This window comes from Lissotriton vulgaris, chromosome 11 (genome assembly GCF_964263255.1).
Source record: "Lissotriton vulgaris chromosome 11, aLisVul1.2, whole genome shotgun sequence".
In the NCBI taxonomy this organism is placed as follows: Eukaryota; Metazoa; Chordata; class Amphibia; order Caudata; family Salamandridae; genus Lissotriton; species Lissotriton vulgaris.
In genome coordinates this window covers 691309723-691328814 of record NC_141699.1, presented here as the reverse complement: position 1 = coordinate 691328814, position 19092 = coordinate 691309723, and the positions used below count along the sequence as shown (strand labels likewise).

Sequence of the window (19092 nt, the reverse complement as noted above, 5' to 3'; positions counted from 1 at the left end):
AGGATGCGACAGCTGCAGTCCGGAGCGGACACACATAGGTCATGACTGACCTATTTGCCAGTAGGGGGTGGTCAAGGGAGGGAGGGAGGGGGGAGTGAGAGGGGGGGTGCATACAGCACAGCACTGTTCTTTTTTGTTTAATTAAAAAACTCGTAAGGAAGCTAGAACAACCTTTTGACGTATTTTAATGACTTGTCGAATTGCTTCAATCAATGTTTGCGGGCTGAATGATCCCCAGAAAAGGCTCCGAGTGTCTGCACTGTTGAGGACAATGAGATTGGATTTTGTCTGTTTGCAGGAAACACATATAGAGGGGGGAAAGGGATTCCTGTTGGAGCAGCTAGGATTTTCACTACTAGCCCATACAAAGCAAGGGTCCAAGACGAGGGGAGTGGCTATACTGGGCAAAGGGAGGGATAGCGCGGTAATCAAGAAGGAAGAGGATCAATGGGTGGGTGGGTTATAGCTGAAATAGTGTGCAGGGGCGAGAAGTTTACAGTGGTCTCGGTATATGGCTCCATGAAGGATGACCCTGAGATATTTGAATATCTAGATACGGAATTGGCCCGCTGGCCTGAACCAATCATATGCTGTGGGGATTTCAACCTTAATAGACCCTCAGGTGCCGAACTGCAAGCAGGGTGGGGGTACACCGGCAGGAAGAAGAGATCATATCGAGCTATAGCAGCTATGGCGTAACATAATTCACTGTCAGATTTATGGGCAAGGATGCATCCGCAGCTGGATGGTAGTACATTTTACTCAGCACCCCACAAAATTCTTGTTAGATTAGACTACTTTTTAATATCTAATTCTATACTATCTAGATCCCAAATTGAGAAACATCCCAGAATAATATCGGATCATAATCCCTTGGTTATAACGATTAAATTAGTAGGGCCAACTATCAAGGAAAACACCTGGACTTTTGAAAGAGCTTTACTTAAAGACATCGGATATATTAAACATATGAATAAATGGATAAGGGAATTCTGGGAAATCAATAGAGGGAGCACAGCATCAGGTATTGCCTGGGATGCGTTTAAGGTGGGAGCCCGAGGGGAGACACTGAGCTATTCAATTCAAGCAGAATTCCGAGAGAGTCAGAGTTGAGGAAATAGTTAGAATTAGCTAGGGCAGAGGAGGAATTAAATTTATTAATTCAACAGAGTATGCCCCTGGAACAGAAATTACTTAAAATTATCTCATTAAAAGCCAAAGCAATAGAGGGCATTGCTAGTAAAACTGCTGACAAATACCTAGCTAAGAAGGAACATAGCTCAGACAAAATAAAAGGAGTCGATAGTAAAGGCCAAGGCAGACTTCTACGCTAACTCTATTCTGCGTGTGCCAAACAGCACAAAAGCCCTCTTTAAAATCGTCAAGGACCTGTCCCAGCCAGCATGTACCAGCAACAAGGTGGTCAACACACAGGAACTCTGTGACACGATTGCCGCACACTTTGAGGAAAAAATCGCAAAAATTGTGGGCAACTTTGGGCCGGGTAATATTAATAATAGGAGTGATCCATTGGAGTCAGCAGAGGAAGGGCCTTGAGTAGCTTCCATTCTGGAATTCTTCCAGGCTCCTTCTGAAGAGCATTTCATCAGTGTAGCCCAAAATATCACTTCAGGCTCCCCGCAGGACCCCCTCCCGCCTAGAGTCTGGAAGGTTTTCGGACGGGAAACTCTCCCTTGGCTGTGGACAATTTGTAACCAGTCCCTGGCAGCGGGCATGGTACCGGAGACCTGGAAACAGGCAATAGTCACTCCCTTACTCAAAAAGCCTTCCCTGGACCCTGGAGTTCCGGCTAATTTTAGACTCATCTCTCTGCTACTGTACCCAATTAAGATCTTGGAGAAAATAGTTAGCAAGATTTTGTCTGGCTACTTAGAGGACAACCATCTCCTAGACAGGGATCAATTTGGTTTCCGTCTGGGCCATAGCACGGGACTGCCCTGGTCACCGTTATGGACAATTTAAGGATGCAGGCTGACAATGGAGACCGGTCAGTGCTGGTGTTATTAGATATGTCAGCCGCGTTTGATACGGTGAACCATACCATACTGACAGAAAGACTGAATGGCCTGGGGGTCAAAGGACGAGCCCTGCAGTGGCTGCAATCCTATCTATCAGGGAGACAACAGGAGGTGACAATGCCGCCGTTTGAGTCTAAAAAGTCCCCAGTACACCATGAGGTGCTGCAGGGATCTGTGATAAGTCCCATTTTGTTCAAAATCTACCTGCGTCCTCTGCTTACTCTGGTCAAGTGCTTCGGAATGGAATTGATCTACTACGCGGATGATACCTGTTAGAACTGGCTATTTCTGGTAGGCTAAGGCTGACGCCAAAGCCAGGCAGAAACCACCATTCTAGTCAGGGCAAGGAAGTCACACGCCAAGATAACCCCTGCTCACCCCTTTGGTAGCTTGGCACAAGCAGTAAGGCTAAACTCGGAGGCAATGTGTAAAGCATTTGCGCCAGCGCACAACAGCAACAACATACTAGGCACACCACAAAAGAAACTCCACACAAGGTTATTATAAAATAAATTTTGTATTGTCAAAACATATCAGATAGAATCACACATGTACATTGTGCCAACTGGCACGGGCAATATTCACAAGGGATTATTCACAAGACAGGGCCACATGGGCCACTGTCATAATCAGATATAGCACTTTTAGAATAAGGAATAATAAACATAAAATGGTAATCAAAAAGATCACGACCAGTGTCCACTGATAACAGGAACCAGGACCTTACTAGGGCCACCTGTACTAAAAAGAACAACCACCTAAGAATAAAATACATTTAGGGGTATACACAAGAGCACATTACCCATGATGCATGAAACACATTCAGAGGAGTAATAAAGAGAAACACATGATGCCTAAAACATTCAGAGGTGTTAAGAATAAAGCACATGATGCAATAAAATACATTCAGGGGTGCAGCGCAAGAAGACACATGATGCCTAAAACATTCAGAGGTGCAGCGCATGGAAAGAAAGACACATGATACCTAAAAACATTCAGAGGTGCCAGAACAACACCATAGCGCAAAAACACACAGTAGGCAATTACTATTAAAAACATAGAAATCACATTGCGCATAACTTACATAAGCCACCACCTGTGGCAGTCCCTAGGCCAACTGGCCTTGTTGGGGCTCAGACGCCCTGAGTCTCAATGTCAGGGTGTGCTGCCATGCAGCGCCAGTCCAAGAAAAGAAAGCCTAAACGTAGCAGCTGGCACTAAGTGCTGCGCAGCTGTGAAGGCCTGGCACCACTGTGTCCTCTTGGTCCCACACAGGGACTCTCTCCTTACATTGCGCCTAAACGGTGCAGCTGCCCACTAATTGCTGGGCAGCTGGAGAATCATCAAAGAAACTGCGACAGGGTCCTCACTGACCCTTGGGCGCAAACTGCACCCACTGAGGGAGCCACACAGGCTCTAAAACACTTTCCTCGCAGGTAGGAGAGAGCGGGCACCAGCAATGTGCCCCGACGCCCCCTCTAACTGAAAATGGCCAAACGCTGGGGCCACACAGGCTCTGGGCATCACATGCCCCAAACGTTGGAGCTACACAGGCTCTTAAACTAGATATGGCCGTTGGAGCCCTCTGGCTCTGCAGACAATGGCCCCTCGAGCCTCGCTGGGCTCGTAATTCCAACTGCCCCCTAGAGCCTCCGTGGCTCTTAACACAATCTGGGCCCTAAACCCCTCGTTGGAGTCCCCCACTGGGGACTCTGAACACACCATGGCCGTGGAGCTCAGATCGCGCCACTGGGGGGGGGGGGTGCGGACATCGGCAATGTGTCCCGACGCCCCCCTCTCCTTTACAGCACCAAACAAGCGTCCCCTCTGCGCGTGGGAGTCCCGCTATAGCCAGGGACTCCTACGCTGTGCCTCGCTCTCGCGCCCCCCTCTCTACCTGGCAGCTCCACTCACCGGACTGCCCATGGGGGACGCTGGTCTGCGGGGACTCTCCCAAGCAGCGCGGGGCTCTCCTCTTCCACCGGAGCCCCGCCTGCACCCTCAGCCGCTCTTCTCTCCTCTTCGGCAGCTTCACTGGCGGCGGGGGCGGGCACCGACAATGTGCCCAGCGCCCCCTCCGCTCTCTCTCCTCTCGTTGCAGGGCTCCCTCGACACACGGGAGCCCTGTTCACCGGCCATCTTTCTTCCTCGCCGCCACTCCGGTCTCTCCCACACACGGCGCAGCAGCTCCACGCGTCCCCGGGCGGGGGCGGGACTTCCGGCCGGCCGCGCTGGGATTGGCCGGCCGGCCAACCACTTCCGGGTCGCTGCGGGCTGCGCAGCGGCCCTTCTCCTTAGGCAGGCAGGCGGGGGATCATGGTCCGAGGGGTGGCACCCTCGATTAAAAATAATAAAAAGCGAATACGCGGCGTGGGCAGCCTCCGAAGGCCCTAACAGCGCTACCAGGCACTTTAAAGAGGAAATGAAGCGCCCCCAGCGCTTAGCAGCGAAAGTAAAGCGCTCCCAGCGCTAAAAGTGAAATTAAAGCGCTCCCAGCGCTAAAGGCACACAAAGTCCAGCCAAACGACTTTCAGGGGATACAGCAAAGTCCCTCCAGGGTAAAGCAAAGTCCCCCATCCTTCCAGGACAGGCAGAGGGGTCCCCCAGAAGTCCTCCAGGCATCCAGGGGCTGGGCAGCGCCCGCCCCTGGTAGATTCAAGTCAGAAACAAGAACAAGAACCTTTTGGAAGGGGACACAGCCCCTTCTTATACACAGAAAAGTCTTTGAAGTCCTTTGAAGTCTTTGTGCAAGGGGGCCCTGAGCCCGGTCTAAACCAGTTCTGGGGTTGCTGGAGCACTGGGGTGTTTCTGGTTTCCTTCTGCCTGTCAGTATCAGGGTCAGAGGTGACAGTTGGCCAGCAGGAGGGGGAGCCAGCAGGGTGGCCAGGCAGGCACAGCCCGGCACTATCAGAGGCGATCTCCTCCCACTCCCCTGGCAGCAGATGCTGCCTTTCATCCACGGGCTAACCCCTTGGAGGCTCTGCAGACCCTGTCATCCTTAACCCAGGCAGTCAATCCACAACCGGGCCCAGGCACTCTGGGCCAGGCTCACCAGCCAATCACACGCCAGCACAACTTACACAAATATGCCACTTTCTAAAAGTGGTACTTCTAGACTAGACACACTCATGCCGCATATACCATTACGCAGCATTCAATCTCACGAGTTCGTACATATCAAACTCGACCCTGCACTCCCCACACATCAGGAACTACCATGGGCATACATATTCCCCATTCATTCCTATGGGAGGGCAGGTCACTCACCACACATACAGAGAGCTCAAGCACTTTACACTGTACCACAGTGAAAAAGTGCGCAGAGGCCTACAATCACCCCACCAGGTTCCAGAAACAGGCTAGGAAAAAGCAAAAAGTCTCGGGGTGAACCTGCCTAAAGGGCCGGGTCCAACACAACCCCCTTCCAGCCAAAACGCAGGGTAGACCAATCAATACCCAACTGGTGTTTTCCCTAGAAGGGAAACAGGCGGTGTCCATGGATAAGTTCCAGGAGTGCATGTGCCAGACAGTAAGCTGGCTCAAACATAATTCCCTACAATTTAATGAGGGGAAGACAGAGGTGATATTCTGCCCTACTCCCTCTAGCTTACAGCTAAGATCAATTCCAGAATTAAGGCTTACCCCATAACAGGATCCCCTTGTCCCCGCGAAAACGGTGCGTAACTTGGGGGTATTAGTGGATGGGAGTCTCTAAATGGAACCTCAGGCTAATAAAACTGCCAGCGACTGCTACTCTCTGTTGCGGATGCTGCGACAGATTCTTCCGTTCCTACCTATAGAAACCCGCTCACTGGTAGTGAGGAGCGTAATACTTAGCAGACTGGACTACTGCAATGCTCTGTATTTGGGTGCCCCACAATACATCTTACAAAGCCTGCAGAGAGTTCAGTCTATGGCAGCTAAGTTGCGCTAAATAGGCAACAAAGGTCTTCCACTAGCCTAGCCTTAAGGGACCTACACTGGCTGCCCATCAAAGAGAGAATCTGCTTTAAATCTCTCTGCATTGTGTACAAAGCAGCACATGAGGAGGGCCCCATTCCACTGCAGGAGAGGTTTATATGGCATAACCCAAAAAGACAGCTTCGCTCCTCAAACGCAAACCTGATCAAGACCTCTAGGTTTAGGAGAACCAGAATGGGGGGCAGAGCCTTTGGGGTGGCTGCTGCATGACTATGGAATGGTCTGCCCCAGACCATCAGACAGGCCAGCTCATTGACCTGTTTCAGAAACAATCTGAAAACCTGGTTGTTTCCTAGGATGGAAGACTAGTTCTCTCACTGCCTATTACGGGCTGGTAAGGTGCTGACCATCACCATTTCTAAAAGCGCCAGGATACCCGTAGGGTGACAGTTTTTGCGCTTTATAAGTGATTTTTACATTGTATTACATTACACAATCGTTTAAGTTGAGCGAGCAAGTTGGACACATCTTGGCAATCCGAACCAGACAGCAATTAGCATCAGGGGCTATTAAGGATATCTTGGATAGCCAAGGTAATATGGTATCAGAGCCGGAGGGCATAAGGGAGGTTTTTAGGCAATTCTATACAGATCTCTGTGGCCTTGAAGATGGTGGCGGGTGTAGATATAAATGAATATCTTAATTACAGCTTAATTCAGAATTCGCCGAATTTTTCCGGAAGATGAGAAGCTAATTCTAGAATCCCCAATTAATTTAGAGGAGGTGGCCTCAGCACTGGTGGATCTTCCCTCGGGAAAAGCAGCAGGCCTGGACCAGATCCCCGTTGAATTTTATAAGGTGTTTCAAGAGGGGCTTATCGGTGAGATGTTAAATGTGGTACTACAGGCCGAGCAGGGGAATTCAATTCCAAGGTCATGAGGGGGCAGACGTTATAGTCATTTTAAAGAAAGGTAAGGCACCTACAGCACCGGGTTCCTACAGGCCTATCACCTTAATGAGCTCAGATGCAAAGGTTTATTAAAACATTTTAGCCAACAGATTGGCGAGAGTAGTCGAGGGCATGGTCAGTCCCACACAGCACGGGTTTATTTCAGGGAAGGGTACCACCCAGCACATTAGACAGGTAATTACCTTGTTCGACACCACGAGAGTCCCTGGGGACCCTGTCGCAGCTTTACTCTTAGATACAGAGAAGGCGTTCGACAGGGTCTCTTGGGACTACCTTTGGACAGTCATGAGACGGTATGGCTTAGGTGAAGGGTATGTCTGAGCTGTTCAAGCACTATACAGGGAGCCGACAGCCAGGATTAGGATCAATAGGGGACATACTGCTTTGGTGCAGATAAACAGGAGGACCAGGCAGGGTTGCCCATCGTCACAGTTGTTATTTGCGCTATACATGGACCCTTTACTGCGAAGGTTAGAAGACAACTTAAACATCCCTGCTGTAAGCATAAACGGCAAGCAATTTAAAACGCTTGCTTACGCAGACGATGTGGCAATAGTCACTCCCAATCCCGTCCTAGCCATATGCGAGGTAGAATTGGAAGCTCAGCGATTTGGAGAGGTCTCAGGATATAGGCTTACTAAGAGCAAGACCCAGATAGTTAAAAACTCTTATCTGTGTGTAATGATTGCCGTGTAGTTAACTCTGCAGTTTATTTGGGGGTTGAGATTTCCGCAGATTTGGATGTGGTAGTAGAACGGAACATGGCACCCCTAATGCCCAAAGTAAGCTTGGATCTAGTGAGAATGAATAATCTCCATTTATCTTTGGTAGGTCGTACCAATGTAATTAAAATGGTAATCTTACCTAAATTTTTATATTTCTTCAGGGCAATACCTTTATTTTTTGAGGCCAAATGGTTTAATAAGTTAGAGTTAGCTTTGAATAGATTTATTTGGGCACATGGGAAAACTAGGAGGGCATATAGGTTCATCCCTCTTCCTAGGGCTAGAGGCGGCCCCAGACTTTAGACTTTACTTTTGGGCAGCAGCTCTGCAGTATATGCATGGTCTGATTGGAGGCGGTGGATTGGATCCTAAAATCAAGTCCAATTCTACAGAAGTTTACGCAACTGTTCTCGGGATCGAGACGGAGAACTCTTTTCTTAGCTGCACTGACTACTCTTATTTTAAAAGGACAAGATTTAAGACAGCTTGGGCCGCCCATAAAATCTGGGATGCTTTTTTGAAGAAATTCGGCTTGGGGAGGTTCAATAGATATACGCGGTTGTATAAAAATAGATCCCTACCACCAACGATATTCTAAGATTCAGTTATGGCAGATTGGGCAGAAAAAGGGATCGTAAAGATAGGGGATCTGATGGGCCCTGATGGGATTCTTCAATTTTCGAATCTAGAGGCTAAATTTCACATAAACAGGAGGAGCTTTTTTAAGTACCTAGAGGTTCGGAGTTTTTTGAGTAACAGGCAGGGAGGGGCTGCAGGCTTCACCAATAATGACATCTTGGATGGCATCGAAAGGGGCGGGGAGTGTACAATCCATAGTTTTTATGCAGCTCTGGCAGCTGCAAAACCAGATGACATGGAAAAATATGGACCAATAAATTAGATATCGAGATAGGCTGCTTTCAAGATTCCCTAGAACTAGGGTGCTCAGTACTATACTCAGCCTCTTTACAAACTCAGCATTATAAGACGCTATTCTTGCTTTATTTTACCCCAGCAAGAATTGCTCAGTGGGGAGGAACTTCAGGGACCACTTGCTCATGCTGCAATGCCCCAGAGGCTGACATCATACACACATTTGCTACTTGCCCACAACTTTATTCACTTATTAAAGATATCGAAGTTTTTTTATCCCAGTCGTTAGGGATTAGTATTACCCTTACCCCACCTTTGATCCTACTTGGAGTTACGTCAGATCTGGACAACACGTATGGGGAATTCCTATTTGTCGCCATGCCAGTTCTGAGACTCTCGATAGCTAGGACCTGGCTGGATAAACTACCACCGGTTATGCAACAGTGGCTGGCTAGTCTTCTGGCTGTTTACAACTTAGAAAAAGGCATATATGCTAGGAAGGGCAGGAGGGCGAGGTGGTTAGGGAAGAAAATTTGGGAACTAATACGGTTATGGAAGGAGGGTATGTTGGAGAGCTGAATACATGTATTGTTATTGTCTGGTCATTAGTTTGGGTTTTGTATAAGAACCCGCAAATAAATAGTTCTTAATTCTTTTTAGCTGTATTTTGTTTTATGTGTTTTTGTTTCTCATTATTGTTTAATATTGTCATATTTTGTTGTGCTGTGCGGTATGTGGAAAAATCAATAAAATATATTAAAAAAACAAAAAAAACAAGCATGTCACTGATTCCACAAAAGCATGTTCCTTTGGCAAGTAGTGGGTGTATTTGCATCACAGAATGGCTAATGGTCAACTTGGCACTGGCTAGTTTTAAGTGCATTTATTTACATGTTAAAATTTGGAAGTGGCCCACAGGTCATTGGACAACACCCCAAAAGATGTTTAGAGCGAGTGGATGTCCAGACAGAGTCCACATTGATCCAGCGAAAGGCCAGGGATTAACACTTCACAGTCAACAATAAGTTCAAATTGGGCCCATATACACATTCAGGTTTCCTGGCTGTTCCACTGGGGGGTCAGGTTTTATATTCACTTTGATCTTGATTAATCAATGCCTAAATAATCTTCACAGATCAACACTCTTCCTTTGGTCAATTGACCATTAGTCGAGTAGTTGATGGTGAAATTAAAAATTGTAACTAATTTACTTATAACTTTCAATAAAATAATCACAGACTCAGGGTACGATTCAATTAATTTTATCTAATAACTCATTCAAAATGAACGCTCATTTATACAGATTCACAGTGCAAACGCCATCAACTTTTATGGGAGAAAAAAACTCATTTATCAAATACATTCAATTCACAGATCCATTCAACAATTCAATGCATTAGGAGTGGATAGAAGGAGAAATAAAAGAAATAATACATCATACATTTGCAAAAGCTATGCAAATGTAAGACAGAAAAATAGTTACCAACTGGTGAAACGGGAAACCCGAACCCACTGGTCAAAGGACTGGTAGACGTTTCTTGATTTAGAATAAGGAGGCAAAGACTATAGGACAGGATCAGAATAGGATAATACTTCCTAAAACTCGTCTAGTGTTTAAATCCAATTCTGACTCCCAAGGGTCAGAAGTACAGATCAGCTCCTGTGAATTGGCTGGTGCTGTATAATATACTTCCCTCACTTGGGCTTTTAACAGGTGTACCCTCTCTTTCATCTTATATGTCAGTGGTTTATGGTATAATGTACAATGTCTGACCTTAAATTTAAATCAAATAATTCAGAAAAGAAAAAATCAGTATTCCATCCTGTTACTCTAGTTTCCTTGCGGTAAAATAAACCTTATACCAGTTGGGTGTTATCATTAGTTACGGCCATGTGGTTCCAGGCAACTGGTTGATGAGATAAATAGAAAGGTTGACTGAGGTTAGTTATTGTCCGGTAGCAGAGGCAGGGGTTTAAAGAAGGAGAGATTGTAGTCTATGAAATGAGGTGTGAACCATTTGCTGAATGACAATAAGGCAGACAGCTAAGAGAATGGAAAGGGCCTATATTCCGAAATACATGGAATGAAAAAGATGGAAGGTAAGGAGGGATTCACTCTGAAAAAAAGAAAGTAGAGGAATTATTCGGAGGAAAGTAAGTTACATTTTTCATGCTGGATTTTAGAATTGTAGTGGGAGAAGGATCAATGAGATCACTAGCAATTTGAGAAAGAAAACTGCATAAAGCGCTCCATGTCTGGGGCAGACAGCTTAAACATGTGGATCCAAGTGTACACATCAATTAAACATTCAGGGCCTCAATACGATGAAGGTTGGAGTTGCCTCTGACCGACACAGTTTTAGTGGTGGAACCTCCCAACCATAAGTAAATGGTTCCACATACTGAATTATGATCCGACCACATCTCCCAGTACCAATGGGAGCTTATGTAGCAGCTTAAAACCGCCCGCAGCATAAGCTCCCATTGAGAAATGGGAGTTTGTGAACATCCCTGAACCGTGTGGCAGGCACCTTATGGTGCCTCCCAAACGGTTCAGGGATGTTCAGGGGGGCACCATAGGTGCCCCTAGGCCCTGATGTGAAGGGCCAGGGGGGGGGGGGCAGGGGGCCCTGCTAACGGACCCTAACATCACTTATCAACAGCCTTTCCATGTCAGAAAGGCCGATAAGGAAAGGCTGTTGAAAACCAACATCATAATCCTGACAGCAGAAACACCGTTCTTAAGGGAGTATGCAGAGTTTCCGACCGGCCAACGGGTTCCATGAGCCCATTGGAAAGCATTGGTCAGTCACTCGGACTGCTGCCTCTGTCCGGACGCATTCTAGTGCGTCAGTCGGACAGCATCAGTGGATGCAGTTCGGACCACAATTAACAAGCCAACGTCTGCGATCCAAACCGCATCGTAATGAGGGCCTAGGAGTTTTAGCCTGCTGTTTGCCAGCAACATCACTCCAATATCTACTAGCCTTTAGTCCAAAGTAGAGTGATATTCACCATAAAGCACCTCAACACCTCGTCAGGGGTAGTAAGCTCTATATAATGCAAATACAATTACATTATGTTGACCTGCTGTGGGCTGAGGATTGAAGGCAAAACAGAGATTCCTGGTGAAATTGTATACACCAAATGGGTAAGTAATGGTAGAGCTAGTGGTCATCCTGATTTTATGTGTTGATGCCCAACATTTTTGTTTTTTATTTTCTAACTTTTGAACCAAGCTGTGAGCAGAAAAAGAGACTTAACCCATATGTGCCAGTCAATGTGGGAACAAAAATGTAAGTGCAGTGCCATGGACTTTAGTGGGGCATACTCTCTTAATGCATGGGGATTAGTGCATTTGACACCATTAAACCCTCTGAGTAAATTACTCAAGGCACACTTAATGCAGCAAACAGTTAGTAATGTAAATTTGCTTGTTCAAGCACATCTTACTCAATTCGGTAATGACTGGAATCCTCTGTGACTGTCTCTCGGAGGGACTCACCTCCTTTTTCTCCACGGTAAGTAAATCTGTTATCGAGAACACAAGATGGAAAGTAATTACTAATTAATAAAAAGAATTGCAAAGCAATGTTTGAGCACAAGACATTTCTCCTGGTCACCAGCATCCCAACATATTTCTTACACTTTTTTCTTCAAAGAAAATCTATTTTATGCTAACAGAGAAACTCTTCTGCAAAATATACATGAATGTGTACATTTTTCAAAGTGAACTCAGTTGTTCATGAATTTGTAAAAACCTTTCAACCTGGCAAGTATCGGCGAGCAAACACAATTTTTAAGAGCCAGCTCAACTCAGTGTGCCAAGCAATAGCTGAAACACTATTATTAATTGCAAATATCATTGAATGTAATATCGATCATAAACGACAAGAGAAGTAGCAGCCGTTTATAAGGAGCAACAGTAATATCATCGAAACAGAAACATTCTCTTCATTTGAGCGCCTCGTTGATGACATCCCCAGAATTAAGGGCTAAAAGAGCAAATTACACAGAATATATCGTACTCCATGTGAAATTAACACATTCCGTGATAATATACCCACATATATTGTTAACCAAGTCCTTTCTCCTCATGACACCCTTTTATCACGGATTTCATTCTATGTTGGCAGAAAAGCAAGGCTTAGACCTCCTGTCATTTCGAACCAAAAATAATCGAATCCAGTACTTAAAATCTCAATTGGGTGTGAAAAGCTCCATTATTGATTTTATAATTGGCAGGGAAATGATTGTATAAGCCTTGAACCCACTTCCGGTGGATTGTCTGATAACCTATACTTCCTCTTTCTTCTTTGCTTCCCTTGTCCTTCACTGACTGATCCCCTAAAAAAGACCCTGGAATACACCCAAAACTAAAATTGACCCTCGAGTATTCAATAACACGTTTTTCCCTCGCCGATCTTAAATAATACTAACCCAGATCCTGCTTTAATTCTCCAAGTACATAATTGCAGACTAGCTCACGTGCTGAACACAACTGACTCTCCACTTACTGAATAATAAAGAGCAAGAAAAAACCTCCCACTGGTTTTCTCACCAAAATGTATAGGCAAATGCTGAGATCAGCTGAACAAAAGTGGACAAATAATGAATCAGAAGACACCCCTGTATAATGTAAATCTTTCTGACAAACTTACAAAAAGCTCCTGTGCAAAGCCAAGTATACATTTTTAACAGGCAGACTAAATTGGTCTATAAACCACTTCACAGAGTATTTTAACTCCTAAAGCTATAGCCGTTTACTCTCACGGCGCAGGGAAATGAGTACCATTGTGGAGCATAAGACAGTTACTTCTATAATAAAAACTTGGCACTTGTGAAAAAAACAGATCCTCTTACATCTGTTACAGACAATCTACCGGCTGTGACCTCCAAGAAACATCTCAATCAAATGGAGCACCACTTATCTACAAAGCATTCATAAAAACATCACGGTGACAAGACCTTTGGAATATTCTACTGACCCCATCTTTCCTCCCATGACCAAAGAGCACAAGAATGCCATTATACCAGTCTGGCTAAACTTCCTCAATGCATCTCCCCAGAGTGGTAGTGTTCCTAACCCAGAGTGAAAATGTCCACATGTGGCCCTTCATCAATGAAGCTGAGGATGGTCTTTACTGAACAAACTGCATTAACCCTATCACCAGTCTCCAACACATGGCAAAATTGCTTGAGAAATGATTGCCTAACCAACTAAATGAACACAAACTGACAGCTCATTTTCATTCTGGTTTTAGAACTAGGATTAGTACCAAAATAAGAAGCCTACCCAAAAACATCTGGCTTCCTTCAGTATTTATCAACAACAGAGTCTATAAAAAACAAAAGAAAAAGAAAGTGTCTATAGATACTATTCTAAAGTCACTCTAAGCCTCTAGTGCTAATTTCCTAAGTGCTAACTAGGGGTAAAAGGACAGAGTCAAGATGTAGAATAGAAAGTAATCTGAAGAGTGACCTGAAAGGAAACAGCGAGAACCACTTCAGGATAATTGGTGTCCCATCATTACACATTTAGGGGCCGATTATGATTGCGGTTTTTCCGCATCCTCGGGGCCGGCGGAAGCCACCGCCGGCCCAGAGGATGCGGAAAAACCGCAGCGGACTGACCAAGGACCCACCGCCACATTAGGATGGCTGGTGGGTCCTGGTTTCCGTCCGCAGCTTTTCCGCCGCGGTCGGCTTACAACCGCGGCGGAAAAGCTCTGATATGGTGACGGTGTCTCTCAGACACCGTCCGCCATATCAGGATGGGCTTTAAAAAGTGCTTTTCCGCAGCGGGTTTTCCGCCGTGGAAAAGCATACGGATCTTCACTGCGGGGCCCGTTGTGGGCCCCCTAGGTGAAGGGGGGGTGGTGGGTGCACATGGTGGGTACCTATGGTACCCCCCTGCATTTGCATGCAGAAAGCTGCAGGCACCGTGCGGTGCCTGCCTCTTTCTGCATGCAAATGCAATGCGTGCATTTTTAACATTGCCGCGGGTGCAGCTTGAAGCTGCACCCGCTGCAATGTTAAAAATAGAGGATGTGACCGCCAGGGTGGCGGTCACATCCTAATTGCACAGGAGGGAACTCCGCATGCCATGCGGAGGTTCCCTCCTGCTCTGGGGTCGCAGACGGACGCAAGTCCGTCCGCGATCCTAATCGACCCCTAAGTGCCCAGTGTCATCATCTGGGATTCCAAACAACTCTTCCTCGTCCTTCCTCCATCCAGGAGGGGAACAAACTGAATGAGTTGTATCCTCTTGTAGGGTTCTTACAGGAGGAACAGAGTGAAGAGGAAAAGCTTTCTTTTATAAACAGTGAAGTGCAAGAACAAAAGGGAAAGAAGTGAGTGTATTTAAAATAGGTTAGACAACGGAGACATAGAGTAATAGTGTTCCTCTTGATTCCTATCTCAAAGTTGTATTCCTGCTTAAAAATAGTGAAAAGAAGGAGAGCAATCAGTTGTAATTAATCACTGCTTATCTGGTCGACATGTTTTAGCTTATGGGATAACTCTCCCTAGCTTTCTTCAGGACCGTTATGCACAAAAACATTGTCACTGCAATTTGTAAAGTTTTATATGTAATGATTGGACACTGTTTTACCATATGTAACCCATATTCAGGTCCTCCGTATGTACATGATGTATCCGACATCAGTGCTATACGAGTCCTAGACCTCACCTCTCTTGGCACAAGCTCTAGTCAAAGAGGTCCTGCTCTGTCCGTCGTTGCCTTCAACTTGGACATCGCTAGGAGTATATGACCAATGAAAATCATGCCTTCTAGGACTGTATGGCTTATAAATGCTTGAGACAATGGATCACGATGTTCTCATTGCTCCTCTAAAGTGGGTTATTTGAGCAGGTGGTTTTCTGGTTCCCGGCACATGCACTTAATTGTCAACACCAGCACTTATGATGGTATGCTACATGGTGGTGATGTTCAATTTAGAGATGAGTAGAAAAAAAGTTGTTTGGTAATTCATTGTACATTAAAATGACAAATACCTGCCGCCCAAGTCACAAAATCTACTGCTTGATAGACTTTCCTCTGTAGTGAAACCCATAATCACGTTTAGCTTAATATACACATGGGATTATTTGATTTGCCTGACTATTTGCATCATAAGTGTGCGATCTATTGTAAAAATGATGCTGTGCAATTTCTGTGTTTTCGTGTAATACCACTGACTTTCACACAGCATTGCACTGTGCAAATTGGAATACATCTGTCCCTAAGAACTAAAACTAAACACCCAAAAGACTATTACTTTAGTCTTTATCCAAAACAAAATGGTATACAGAAAGAGAATTGCACACACGATGATCTCACTTGCACATTGCTTAACTAGAATTCGAGACACTAATCTAAAACTTGTATGACTCACACAAAAGTGACAACAACATTCATATAAAACATCATCCCCCAGATGCATCAAGCATCCATTTTGCGATTCCTTATTAGCGAAAATTAAGGAATCGCTAATAAGGAATAGCAAAATGCTCTGCAAGAAGAACTCGCTCAAAAAATAGGGAATTCTTAAAATTCCTTAAAGCAACTCAAAAATTGTGAGTCGCAATTAAGGAATACCTCCCCATTCATTCCTATGGGCCTGGAGGCCCATAGGAATGAATGGGAAGACATTCTCAATTTGCGAATCGCAATTAGAGAATCGCAAATTGAGAATGCGATTTCAAAGGACACCCTGTTGCACCCCTGGAATTGATCTGTGCACATGTGTTGAGCACACACATGCCCTTAGGGCATGTGTGTAAGCAACATGAAACTTTGAAAAATGCACAAAAGTGCATTTTTCAGAGTTTTTGCAAATCACTATGAAGTTGAACTTCATGGTAATTTGCCACTCCTATTAGCGAAATCGCTAATTTTTTAACTTTGATGCATTGCATTTAAGGACTCTCAATTTGAGATTCCTTAAATGCAAGTAATCGCAATTTAGCGAATTCTTAATGTGCGATTTTTGGATTTGGGATGATGCATCGAAAATGCAAAAATACCGGTCGCAAAGGGGCAGATTCTGAGAATCTGCCCCTTTGCGACCGGATTTTACCTTGATGCATCTGGGCCTAAATATTTCCATTCCAGATCTGATAATCTAGATCAATCATGTTACCTCTATTATTTAAAATCAAACTAACACTCTTATCTGACCTGATTATATAATTCAACCTCACGTTTTTAACTATTCAGATGACACACAAATCATTATAAAATTGATGGTCCAAAGGGCATCTCCAACTCAAAACATGACAGATGCTAACTGCCAAAAGTACAAGGATGACGAGGAACCACCTAAAATGCAACACTGAAAGACCAAGAGGATGACCAACAGACAATGGCAAAACATCCTCGCTCTGATGGTCTAAATGGCTCAAAGCGCTTCCAGTAACAAAGAGTAGTAGGAAACCTTTGGGCAACCTTGGACTCAGGCATATCCTTGATACCCCATGTCAACAAGATAATAAAGAGCACTTTCTACACAATGAAAACTGTGTCACATTTTCCCATACCTTCCCATACCTTGCATACCAACAAAACCTACAAGCTTTCCCGATGCTTGTTTTTCAAAGTTTGACTATGCAAACAGTCTACCCAGGTGCAGCAAATTTCATCATACGCAAAATAGAACTAATCCAAAATTCTACAGCAGGACTCATTCTCTGGCTTCACCCAAGAGTACACAAGATCCTGAAATCACTCCCCTGCTACCTAAAGCTAAAATAACCATGTTCAACTCACTGCATTGTCCACAGAGCCTGCTATGGAAAAGGAATCATGTACATAAAAGTTAAATTCGAGAAATACAAACAAGACAGAAACAATGAGCTCTAGACTCAGATCTCCAATCATTATACTACCTTACATTAAGACACTCATAGTAGGCACTGCTTTTTCAGTGCAAGCTGCCAAGCTGTGGAAATGGCTACATGCCAAGAAGTGAAGGATTCAGGAGCATATACGCTGCAGAAGAGAGTTGAAAACATGGCTATGTCCAAAATATTTACAACATCCCATACCCTGCAATCGAACCCTGAACGATAATCACACCTTCAAGGACCATCAACAGTTTAGAGCAAACAGCTAAAGAACAGCCCAACCAGCACACTACTTTCTATATCAAGGTATAGGTATGAAAAGCTGACCTATGTTTAGCCTTGGAATGGTATTGAAATATAAATTAATATATAACCCTTTGGCCCCTATTAATACTTATACCGTACCACTCAGCTGTCTGCAGCCTATTGCTGTCCATGCAGGCTGCATAATAACTCCCTTATGCTGTTTAATCCTCTTAACCTCACATGAGACATCGTGTAAGGGTCTGGGCCATCATCCAGTAATGTACTAGCCCATAAACCAGCTATCACCAATTGAAGAGGCGTGGTATAATGGAAGAAGATCTGCCACATACTGCTGCTCAGTCAAAAGGACTCTAATCTAGTCTAACACTGCAGGTCTCAACTGGCCATACACTCTTTTTTTTTAGTTTCTTAATATAGAGAGAACTAGACCCGAAGATATCTGGTATTAGAGCGCTTTACATGAGCACCAGTTTCGTTACAGACGGACACATTCATTTTTTTGTTAGTCACAGGGAGATTAAGCGATTTGCCCAGAATCACAGGATGTTGAGCGTCGTTGCCGAGACTCGAACCGGGTTCCCCAACTTTGAGGTCGACCGGTCTAGCCGTAAGGATGCATCCTCTCCTCAACTCTGACTGTTTCCTTACATTTCACAATTAAAATCAGTTGAGATTATAGTAACAAAGTCCATACCAGCGGATCTTCCCACTATTTCCCTTTCCAACCATGCCTGATTAGAACCATAAATGTTTAGATGAAATATCTCAGATGGGACAACCCAGTGCAATAACCAGTTAAGTAGACTATTATCTGCCATATGGGGCCCTATAAAGTTGCTCTAAAATACCTTCTTACAGAAAACCATATACTGTCCGCCTATCTCTGACATTTGATATCCATCACACTGCTGAGACCTGTGTCCTATAACAAGATAACTACCTGATGGTCATCACGCATGACATGAAAACACTTCCCACATAAGATCAAAAACAAAGACAGCACTCTCCCAAACACCCCCCCCCCCCTCATAGAGCGCAGCATGCTGCCCATTCAGGCAAGCGCCTCAAAGCCTACAAATGGGTAGAAAGTGCTATATAAGTGTTGCAATAAAATACAAAACAAACACAAAGAGATGATGGACGGAGTACGGAAACTTTTCAGATGCTCACCCCCAGTCACAGATCTGGGTTGAATCAATCATCGTTCTTTAGCTCACTTCACCACTTCAGTTCAGACCCAGCTATATGCAAATCAGTCTTGACCCCGTGCCTCATGTGAACAGTTCAGCACGAACTGCCAATCCAGGTCTTCCCTGAACCGGAATAAGCAACCTGGGACCGGTTTCGGGGTAATACCCTGCCAACTTAGGGCAAACAAAGCAAACACAAATGGATGATGGACGGAGTACTGAAACCTTTCAGACACTCACCCCCAGTCACAGATCTGGTT

General features: G+C 44.9%; 1 protein-coding gene across 1 annotated transcript in view; it reads right to left on the bottom strand.

The window, feature by feature from the left end:
- The window catches only part of LOC147683337 (calcium-activated potassium channel subunit alpha-1-like), a 799658-nt gene that overhangs the window by 216807 nt on the left and 563759 nt on the right, over positions 1-19092 (bottom strand). The window contains exon 18 of the mRNA XM_086942523.1: positions 11982-12059. Coding sequence (XP_086798649.1) covers positions 11982-12059 — 78 coding nt within the window. The remainder of the gene's footprint in view (positions 1-11981; positions 12060-19092) is intronic.